We start from the raw sequence: 11,239 nt of genomic DNA on the forward strand, positions 1-11,239 counted from the left end.
GGGGTGTCCGCAGGGTCCGGGTGGGGGAGGGTCTGGGGTGTCCGGGAGGGGGAGGGTCTGGGGCGTCCGCAGGGTCCGGGAGGGGGAGGGTCTGGGGTGTCCCTAGGGCCCGGGGGGGTTCTGGATGGGGGAGGGTCTGGGGTGTCCGCAGGGCCCGGGGGGGGGAGGGGCGCGACAACCTTCGCGGCCATTTTGTCCTAGCCCGATTTCCGTCTTCTCCCGCGGCCCTCCGAGCCCTCCCCGCGCGCCCGCGCGCTCCCTCGGTGCCGCCCGCTCCGGAGCGCGCCCCGGGCCCCCGTCATTGGCTGGTCGCACGTGCGCCCGCCTTCTCCCTCCTCCCCCGCCCGCCCCCCCGCCCGCGCTGGCGGGGCGCACGCGCAGAAGCGGACGCGCCCTTCCCCCGCCCGGGTGACCGAGGACTCCCGCGCGCGGGCTCCGCGGCCCCACCCGCCCTTTCCCCGGGGCTATTCGGAGAGTGGGGGCGAGAATGAAAGTTCCAGAACCCTGCGGTGAGTGCGTCATCGCGAGGCGGACTGGAGGGGGCGAGGCCCAGGGGCAGAGGCGCGTTAGTCATTGGGGCTGGTGGAGGCGGCTGCGCGCCCATTGGCCGAGGCAGCCTTGATGGGCAGCCGGCAGGGAGGGCGCCTTCTGGAAGGTTCTGAGAGAGGGTATAAGAGCCAGGGTGGCGGCGGAAGCCGGTCTCATTGAACGCGGGAGCAGCTGTCTTGGTCGGGTCTGTGCAAGCCGGGCGTACACTCAAGGTAAGGGCGAGGCCTCTGTCTTTCGAGCCTTTGGTAGTTTGGCAGAGAAACGGGGGACCCGGCGGGGCCGAGGCTGAGCGGATTTGCGGCGGCCGGAGGGGTCCCAGCGGCTCCTGTGCGCCTTGTGCGGCGAGCCTTCCGCCCAGGCGGGGAGGTTGGTTCAGGCGGGGAGGCCGCGCCCGCGCTGCAGGCGGGTGGCCGAGCGGGCGGGGGGCTCAGGCCCGGTGGAGGAGCGGGCGGGGGGCGCAGGCCCGGTGGAGGAGCGGGCGGGGGCGCAGGCCCGGTGGAGGAGCGGGCGGGGGCGCAGGCCCGGCACCCTCGGGAAGCAGGCAGCGACCGGCCTGCGCGGAGGGGGAGAGGAGGGGGCCGCATCCGATTTCCGGGCACGGGAAGTGGGGCGCCTTCCAGCCGCCCGTTCGTTCCCTGACACCCTGGTTAGATAAGTTCCTCCTAGGCTCTCAGAGAGGCAGCCGTCGTTGGCATGCGGCCAGGGTGGGGGAGGGCCCTTCCGAGAGCGCTCTGAATGCGGGCCGTGCGGCCTCCGGGAGCTGGGTTGTGGGTAAGTGCAGTGGAGGGACACAAGGTCGGGCTCGGGACCACGTGGTCGCCAGTGTCAGACCCTCCAGGCGGGTGCTTAAGCCAGGGGCGGGCTCTGCCGCCTGTGGGCCACAGGCAACCTGTACTGCAGCGGTGCCATCAGCCCTCGCACGTGGTTACCGCCCGCAAGGGCCTTTTTGGGGGGGGCTCATTACTAAGTGGTCACAGCTAAAAGGCTGACTTCACATTTAACAAAGGGAACGTTTCTAAGTGCTTAAACTTTTCTTTTTCCAGCAACCATGTCTAAGGGACCTGCAGTCGGCATTGATCTTGGCACCACCTACTCTTGTGTGGGTGTCTTCCAGCATGGAAAAGTGGAAATAATTGCCAACGATCAGGGCAACCGAACCACTCCAAGTTATGTTGCCTTTACTGATACCGAACGATTGATCGGTGATGCTGCAAAGAATCAAGTTGCAATGAATCCTACCAACACGGTTTTTGGTAAGTTCCTAATTTCAAATAAAAATTATGGCATGAATTAAACTAGACTAGGAAGCATGCTCTTTGAGAGCCTCGAGTTTAAATTTAAGTGTGGCAGCCAGGAAAAACCTGAGAATTAGAAAAATCAAAAAGCTTAAATGAAATCAACTTGAGCCACAATCCTTAGATAGTTGCTTACTTAGGCTGAATTTTGAGGTATCTTAGGATATCAGGAAAACATGGATGAAATGTGCTGGCCTTTGTAGAAGTTGAAGTCAAATGAACTTTAGTTGGTAGGCATCTGCCTTAGTGCTTGAATAATGGAAAGCTAGGGTATTTGAAAAAGTAGAAGTAAATTGATCAGGATTTCCATTTGATGTTTTTTGTAGATGCCAAGCGCTTGATTGGACGTAGATTTGATGATGCCGTTGTCCAATCTGATATGAAGCATTGGCCCTTCATGGTGGTGAATGATGCTGGCAGGCCCAAGGTCCAAGTAGAATACAAGGGAGAGACCAAAAGTTTCTATCCAGAAGAGGTGTCGTCTATGGTTTTGACAAAGATGAAGGAAATCGCAGAAGCCTACCTTGGGAAGGTGAGTAATGTAGTGTTAGAGGGATAAGGTATAGCTGGAGATTAGAACACCAAATCTTTAGGTTTTCTGGCAAGTGGATAACTTGGGTTTTAACTGACCAAGAATATACAGAATTGTAGTTATCAGGAATTGGCCCATTTATTTTCAGCAGAATATTTTCTGTAATTTGTTCTATTCTGAGTGCAGGTGCAGTAGGTGCTCATGGGACTAGTGTGCTTCTGGGCTACAATAGTTACTTTTTTTTTCCCTATTTCTAGACTGTTACCAATGCTGTTGTCACAGTACCTGCATATTTCAATGACTCTCAGCGTCAGGCTACCAAAGATGCTGGAACTATTGCTGGTCTCAATGTACTTAGAATCATCAATGAGCCAACTGCTGCTGCTATTGCTTATGGCTTAGACAAAAAGGTATGTACCATTTGTGTTGCATACCCTGCATTGCTTTAACATTAAATTTGAACCTTAGTAAAAATAAGTTGAGTCATCAGGAACTTAGATAACAAGTAATCTTTATTTTAATGGCAGGTTGGAGCTGAAAGAAATGTGCTGATCTTTGACTTGGGAGGTGGCACTTTTGATGTGTCAATCCTCACAATTGAAGATGGAATCTTTGAGGTCAAATCTACAGCTGGGGACACCCACTTAGGTGGAGAAGACTTTGACAACAGAATGGTCAACCATTTCATTGCAGAGTTCAAGCGCAAGCATAAGAAGGACATCAGTGAGAACAAGAGGGCTGTCCGGCGCCTTCGTACTGCTTGTGAACGTGCTAAGCGTACTCTCTCTTCCAGTACCCAGGCCAGTATTGAGATTGATTCGCTCTATGAAGGAATCGACTTCTATACCTCTATCACCCGTGCCCGATTTGAAGAATTGAATGCTGACCTTTTCCGTGGCACCCTGGACCCTGTAGAGAAAGCTCTTCGGGATGCCAAGCTTGACAAGTCCCAGATCCATGATATTGTCCTGGTGGGTGGTTCTACTCGTATCCCCAAGATTCAGAAACTCCTGCAGGACTTCTTCAATGGCAAAGAGTTGAATAAGAGCATCAACCCTGACGAGGCTGTTGCTTACGGTGCAGGTAATCCCACTATCCTAGCTGGAATAGTTCTGAGAGGCTTGAACTTGACTCGCTGTGATGAGTGATTCTTAAACATTCGTAGTTTCCACTAAAAGCTTAGCTAATGATGGTCTAACTTCCTTGGATGTCTGAGCGATTGAAACTTGTTAGTGAAAAAATGAGTTGTGTGGCACTTTTTTTTTTAAAACTAACTGCTTTTTAATCTAGCTGTCCAGGCAGCCATTCTTTCTGGAGACAAATCTGAAAATGTTCAAGATTTGCTGCTGTTGGATGTCACTCCTCTTTCCCTTGGGATTGAGACTGCTGGTGGAGTCATGACTGTCCTCATCAAGCGCAATACTACCATTCCTACCAAGCAGACACAGACCTTCACTACCTACTCTGACAATCAGCCTGGTGTGCTCATTCAGGTATGTTTCTCTCTTAGCTTGCTGACATACTGAGAGGCCCTATAAAACGGGGGGAAACTAGTCCGCTATGATGATGGATTCCAAAACCATTCGTAGTTTCCACCAGAAGTCTTGTGTTGGCCAATTCCTTCCTTGGATGTCTGAGCGGTCAGTCTTCCCTAATTGAGCTCTTAATACTAAAAACTAGCACAGAAATCTTGTAATTTTATAGTAATTTCTATTTTCTACTAAGGTTTATGAAGGTGAGCGTGCCATGACCAAGGATAACAACCTGCTTGGCAAGTTTGAACTCACAGGCATACCTCCTGCACCTCGTGGTGTTCCTCAGATTGAAGTCACTTTTGATATTGATGCCAACGGCATCCTCAATGTCTCTGCTGTGGATAAGAGCACAGGAAAAGAGAACAAGATCACCATCACTAACGACAAGGGTAAGCGGAAGCACAATTTTGAGTGTGTCAATGCCATCTGGACTTAGATATGCTTTGGGTCTTCATGGTTGCATGCTCGAAATATTTCTTCTGCCCCTTGCCCAGGGCATTTAGCCAAGATGGGGGGTTGTAGGTTTCAAACATTTAATAGGCCATGCCTAAATAACTCCACAGGTCGTCTGAGCAAGGAGGACATTGAGCGCATGGTCCAGGAAGCTGAGAAGTACAAAGCTGAAGATGAGAAGCAGCGGGACAAGGTGTCCTCAAAGAATTCCCTTGAGTCCTATGCGTTCAACATGAAAGCAACTGTTGAAGATGAAAAACTTCAAGGCAAGATCAATGATGATGACAAACAGAAGATTCTTGACAAGTGCAATGAAATCATCAACTGGCTTGATAAGAACCAGGTATGTAAATTCTTTAAAATTGAGAGTAGTGGGTGGGTGTAGGGCTTTAGTAAATGCTTCATTGGGTTTACAATTTCATAGGGTCACAATGATGAATGGTCCAAACATTCGCGGTTTCCACCAGAATTACAGTTGTGATGGTAATTAGCTTCCTTCCTTGGATGTCTGAGTGACCAGAGATTTCATACATACTTTGTTACGGTGACAGTAGTGTCTAATGTCTTAGTGGGTTGCATCAGGTGTGTAAAGCTGAATTTTGGTAGTAAAACATTTTGTTACCCTTCTCAGACTGCAGAAAAAGAAGAGTTTGAACATCAGCAGAAAGAGTTGGAAAAAGTCTGCAACCCCATCATTACCAAGCTGTACCAGAGCGCAGGAGGCATGCCAGGAGGAATGCCTGGAGGCTTCCCTGGTGGTGGAGCTCCTCCATCTGGTGGTGCCTCTTCTGGGCCCACCATTGAAGAGGTTGATTAAGCCGTCTTTGAGCGTAGATTTAGCATTGTTCCACACAAAATAACTGAAGGACCCAAATTTGTAGCAAATTCCGTGGCAGTTTTAAAAGTTGAGCTTCTGTATTGGTAAATAACTGGGCATTCTTGATACTTGAATATGGATTATGTGCACAGGGAGAAAAAATAAAGCACTTTATAACACTGTATTGTAAAGTGGAAAATGCAACATCATAAATAAAACTATTTGAAATTGGCACCATACACTTGTCTGACTCCATGTTTGATGAGGGCAGCATTAAGTTCCTGGGGTTGGATTTCCCCTCACCTAAATACTTCTACAGCAGTATTTGGATTGTCAAATACAGATTGCTATACGTCAGCACACTCCTCAGGAAGGTTTTGAGTGAAAGGAAATCGGAGAAATTTAGTTTGGACCTCTCTAGGCTCGTTAATAACAGCAGTCACTATTAGCCCTAAAATTGAACTACAGATACCATAATTAATGCTTTTCAAGATGGAGTACTTGTGTGGAAGGAAGGTGAACTGACACCAAAGTTCAAATGCTTCACCTCCCTGAGCAAATCCTAAAGGTTCCATTTTTCCTCGTTTGAATTTATTGGGTGATAATTGAAGTTCTATAGGTTTCAGGTGCACAATTCTAAAATTTACATGTTGTATTGTGTGTTTACCACCCCAAGTAATTGGTGATAATCACAGCCTCACCCACAAAATAAATAGGCTAGAGAAGCAGAAGCTGATAGTGAGTAATGTGTTCTAACTAGTGGACAGCTTTTAGGTAACCCTGCATAGGCGCAAAGGCCTTAATGGTTCACTTATCGCTGGGTTATGTTGGCAAAGAATCTTGTGAGTCACTTTGTCCTGATGTGCCTCCATTTCCTCAAGCCTGAACCAAGGTAATTGCACCACCTGGCCATGCATAGATCTAGCAAACATCCCTGGTGGTCAGTTTAGAATTATAGTGTCACAATTAAGGCTTAGAGAACCCTCCTCACTCGCCCTCATGGTTCTTGAGCAAAATCCAAGTGGTATTTCATGGACTACAATCTGATTTCATAAAAACAGTCTCCAGTAACCACAATTCTCAGCATTAGCCTAGTTCAGTGAACATAACCAAGAGGCTGCCATTCATAGAACAGCTGCAGCTAATAATTATTAAGTTTGATCAGTGAGAAGTTACAGAAAAATGGCACTTTATGTGGATGGGGGAAAAAACATTGCTGGGCCTGTGTAATAGAAAATAATTGGAGTTTGGGAGAAGGGTGGGAACTGTATGCTGTATTTTCAGTTAATCTGAACAAGAATGTTTACAGGTGACACAGGTTCAGAGAAGTTGAGTAACTTCAAACTGGGGGAGGAGATCCAGGCATTCAAATTCTGGTAAACTTGACTAAAACCTGTATTTTTGTTCCTACATAGTATAGTGAATTGTGAAGTGTCAGCTCATCTCAATTGAGAGATTTACTCCAAAACCTGTTTTTATCTGCGATTGGAAGTCAAGTACACACGCAATGACGTGCTTAGTTTGGTCCTGTTGAGTTTGCGTTCCCATAGTGTTTTCCCCACTGCTTTGGGTATCCACAATTGCAGGTTTACCTTTGCAAGTAGAAGTCTAAGCAATTGGGTTTTGAGGATCCCAATGATTCAAATCAACTTTTGTCTTTTACTTCATTTTGTTTTGCTTTTAATCAGGTTTCTGCTGTGGGCTGGGCCCTGGCTGAGGGAGTAGACACAAAGCTAGTAAAGAGATGTTCCACTCTTCTACAGGGTAGCAGGAGAGACTGACATACACGAGATGAATTGAGGACAATTACAAAGTGATATTAGGATGCATTAAATAGTCTAATTATTGTGGGAAGACCCTGGAGAGTATTATATAAATTTATTGGCGAAAACTTGAAGATGCAGGGAAGGTGGCCATAGGAATACCAGCATCTACCCTTTTCCGTTCACTTTAGTGTTAACAAATGGCTTCCACTTTTGATTCTAACAACCTTAACGTGGGAAGATGGGCTGGATAGTCTAGCTCTGCTTGCCTAAGTCTGTGTAGGGCGGCATGAACAGAACCATTTTACTTTTGCATGAATTCTTGTAAGGAGGTGGTTGTAAGGGAATGTCCTGGCCTAGACGGCTGGTTCTGAAATTTGCACAGGGCACTACTGGGCTGGGAAGAAAGCAAAAACTTGACTATCCCTCAACCTCCATGTCCAGCTTTAAGAGTTAGCAATAACATGGTTGTCTTTTAACCTGTTTTTAGTACCATAACTTGTTTTACTAAATAGTAATTGTTACACTTTTAAGCTACTAAGAAAATAGCTGTTAACCCTCATCGGAGGATATTTTTTCCATTGCTTTTTTTATAGAGTAGAAGGGAGGGAGGGAGGAAGGCAGAGAGGAGAGAAACATTGATGTGAGAGAGAGACATCAATTGGTTACCTCCTGCACACTCTCTGACCAGGGCGGGGGATCAAACCTACAATCCACATACGTGCCCTTGACCGGGAACCAAACCCGAGACCCTTTGGTGGTGCACAGGCTGACACGCTAACCACTTGGCAGCACCAGCCAGGGCAGGAAATAACTTATCTTTAAAGCCACAGCAACACATTTAGCCCTAACAATATTACTGTAATATTTATGTACTTAAAATGTAAAGAACTAATGATAATGCTTTTACACAATCCTTTTCTCAAACAGTTTTTATTGAGTACCTATAGTGGTCAAGGACCTGTGGTTTCATAGTCAAAAATAACGTTTTGGATTTTGTGAAGATAGAATGGAGTGACTGCTGAGGCATAAATAGGAAAGTGCTGGGAAAAGTCTGTATATGGGTGTAAGGACACCTTTGTGCACCAGATGGCAGTAGCTGTTTATAAAACAACTACCAGGGCAGATGGGGGAAGTTGCTGGACCATTTTTTTCCCCAGTACAGTTTGTGCTTTTTTTCTTCAAATTTTCATTGAATTTATTGGGGTGACACTGGTAAATAAAATTATGTAGGTGTAAGTGTACAGTTCTATAATGCATTATCTGTAATCTGTATATGGGTGAGGCAAAAGCAGGTTTACAGTTCCTATGGAAAATAATACAATAATAATACAGAAATAAACTCTGTTTTGGGCACTCACAACTGTAAGTCTAATTTTGCCCCACTGTGTATTGTATTGTGTGTTCACCCCCCCCCCCCATCAAGTCTCCTTCCATCACCATTTATCCCCCCTTTACCAACTTCTACCTGCCCCACCCCCGAGGTTTGTGCTTTTTGTGTGTTTCCCACATTGCCTAACTGAAGGATAGCAAAAACTGAGGAAGAAAGCCCCAAATATTCACATTCGAGTTCCAGGCATTCCCAGCCAAGTTGAGCAAGTGCCCTGCTTGGAGAATATGACTTTTAAACCCAAATGCATTGTGTGTGGGTGGAGGAGATACAGGCATAGCTTTGAAACATGGAGGGAAAAAAGGTAAACCTCCATGGGAAGAGAAATAACCTTTCCTGATCCACTTTGCTAGTTTAAGCTCCCCCATTACTTCCCTCATCACCCTTGAACTTCCACTCCTGGGACTCTCATCACACTTGTGTGAAGCACTTGCATTCCCCACCAAACTTAAACCCAAGAATATAAGAATATTCACAAACTCCTGTATTCCCAGTGCTTGGCACATTATAAGCAGGCATATAATATTATCAAACAAATAAAAAGTGTGTTTACTCATTTGTTGGGTTGAGAGCAGGCACCTAAGAATGGGCTTTATAATGATTCCGTTATGGTCGTGGCTCTTGGAGTGGTGACAGGGTGGCTGGCTGGCTGAACTCGGACTCTACAGATCTTGGCTAGAGGTGCTCCTTGCAGGTTTGCGGAGCCAGCATTACAGTTGCATGAAATGAGGGGTAAGTGGATCAAGCTTGTGCAGCACTGGCCAAATGGAAGCTGGCAATAACCACTGCCTAAATCTTGGACCTAAAGGACCACCTGATGTCTTTAGATTGCCACCCCCCAGACGGGCGGTGTGTGGAGTGAGTGGGGTGAGCAGAGGCAGTGCAGCTAGTTTTTGCGATATGAGAGGACAAGCAGAGCCTGCCCGGAGGAGTGGGGGCCGCCCTAAAGCTACGCCACAGTTCAGAATGTTCAGAGGATGCCAGCCCCAGAGCCCTACGAAAAAGGCCGCAAAACTTCTTGACCTTGGATTAGACAAAGGTTTCTTAGCTAGGACACCAAAAGCACAAGCAACAAAAGAAAAAAATAGATATATTGGACTTCATAAAATTACAAACGTTTGTGCTTCAAAGGACACCATCAAGAAAGTTAGAGACAACCCACAGAACTGGAGAAAGTATTTGCAAGTCATATATCTAATAAGGCCTGGTATCCAGAATATATCAAAAACACTTCGAGCCCCAGCCAGGTAGTTTGGTTGGTTGGAGCATCGTCCCACACACCAAAAGATTTCAGGCTTGATTCCTGGTCAGGGCACACACCTAGGTTGTGGGTTCGATCCCCGGCCAGGGCGTGAATGGGAGATAACCAATCAATGTTTCTCACATCGATGTTTCTCTCTCCCTGTCTCTCTCTAAAAAGCATTAAGAACATATCCTCAGGTGAGGATTTAAAGAAAACACCAAAACCAATTTGATAATAAAAAAAGACAAGTCAATTTTTAAAATAGACAAAAGGTCTGAATAGGTATCTCTTCAAAGGAGATATACAAAGAACGAATGAGTGCATGAAATGCTGCTCAAAATCATTGGCCAGCAGTGAAATGCAACTCAAAATCACAGAAACAGCCTCACACCCACTAGGACGGCTACAATAAAAAAGACAAGGTCACCTTGACCAGGATGTGGAGAAACGAACCCTCACACACTGACATGTGAATGTAAAATGGTTCAGCCACTTTGGAAAACAGCTGGCAGTTCCTGAAAAAGTTAAACATAGAATTAGTATTTGACTCAGGCATTCTACTCCTATTATGTACCCAAGAGAAATGAAAACACACGTCCACACAAACATTTGTACACAAATGTTCATAGCAGTATTATTGCAACAGCCCAAACGTCCATCAGCTGATGAATGCATGAATAAAATGTAGTACATTCATACAGTGGAATATTTAGCCATAAAAAGGAATGAAGTACTGGTACATGCTACAACATGGATGATCTTTGAAAGCAGGGCAGTCACAAAAGTCTGCATTATATATGATTATATTTATATGAAATACCCAGAATAGACAAGTCTTTTGAGACAGAAAGTAGGTTGGTGGTTGTCTAGGGCTGGGAGAAAGAAGGGCTGGGGAGAAATGCTGTTATTGCAAATGGGTATGGGGTTTTGTTTTGGGATGAAATCATTCTAAATTGATTGTAGTAATGGTTGCCCAATCCTGTGACTATACCAAAAATATAGAATTGTACACTTTAAATGGATGAATTTTGTGATATGCGAATTACATTTCTCAATGAAGCAGCGTTATGATTTTTTTTAAGCTAAGAAAAGAAAAGAAAAGGCTGCAAAGCTGATTTCCCCAAGGGGGGAGAATGAATATAAATTAGATGAGAGAGTGCTGTGGTAACTGGGAAGGCGGGGGAGGAGGGACAGTGGAAATGTGAGATGAGATACAAGATTCTTGCTCTCAAGGAGTGAAGTAATTGTGGCTTGTTTTCTCTTTCCCAGCTTGACTGACGTATAAGTGACATATAATATTGTATTAAGTTTAGTTTTTATTTGATACACTTACCTATTGTGAAATGATTACCCTTGTGGCGTTAATTAACACCTCCGTCACCTCACAAAATTATCATTTCTTTTTTGTGGTGAAAACATTCAAGAATATAATACAGTGTGGTTAACAATAATCACCATGCTGTACATTAGATCCTCAGGAGTTACTCATTTGTCTTATAACTGGAAGTCTGTACCTGTTGGTCAACATCTCCCCATTTTCCCCAACCCCTGTGCTGTTATTATCTGTGTCATTTGAGACACTGAACTCTCATACCAAGGTGATACAGGTTTTATATCTATGGATTGAAAAAATTAGATTGGACTGAAAAGAAAGCAGGCTGC

The 11,239-nt window shown here is 45.7% G+C and overlaps 1 protein-coding gene across 1 annotated transcript; it reads left to right on the forward strand.

Annotated features, from left to right (window-relative positions):
* Positions 1-358: 358 nt before the first annotated feature.
* On the forward strand, positions 359-5,420 carry HSPA8 (heat shock protein family A (Hsp70) member 8). Its single transcript, XM_081122642.1, has 9 exons — positions 359-761; positions 1,593-1,802; positions 2,171-2,376; positions 2,634-2,786; positions 2,904-3,459; positions 3,667-3,869; positions 4,102-4,300; positions 4,475-4,707; positions 4,996-5,420. The coding sequence occupies exons 2-9, from the start codon at positions 1,598-1,600 to the stop codon at positions 5,179-5,181; spliced, it is 1,941 nt and encodes a 646-aa protein (XP_080978768.1). The 5' UTR covers positions 359-761; positions 1,593-1,597; the 3' UTR covers positions 5,182-5,420.
* Positions 5,421-11,239: the final 5,819 nt, after the last annotated feature.

Source organism: Miniopterus schreibersii (genome assembly GCF_964146895.1).
Source record: "Miniopterus schreibersii genome assembly, chromosome: 20".
In the NCBI taxonomy this organism is placed as follows: Eukaryota; Metazoa; Chordata; class Mammalia; order Chiroptera; family Miniopteridae; genus Miniopterus; species Miniopterus schreibersii.

Bases quoted from the DNA above. Each gene is read 5' to 3' on its own strand.
- HSPA8 (XM_081122642.1), top strand. From the start codon at position 1,598: ATGTCTAAGGGACCTGCAGTCGGCATTGATCTTGGCACCACCTACTCT. The intron at 3,460-3,666 runs GTAATCCCACTA...TTTTTAATCTAG, and splicing joins GGCTGTTGCTTACGGTGCAG to CTGTCCAGGCAGCCATTCTT. The intron at 4,708-4,995 runs GTATGTAAATTC...TACCCTTCTCAG, and splicing joins ACTGGCTTGATAAGAACCAG to ACTGCAGAAAAAGAAGAGTT.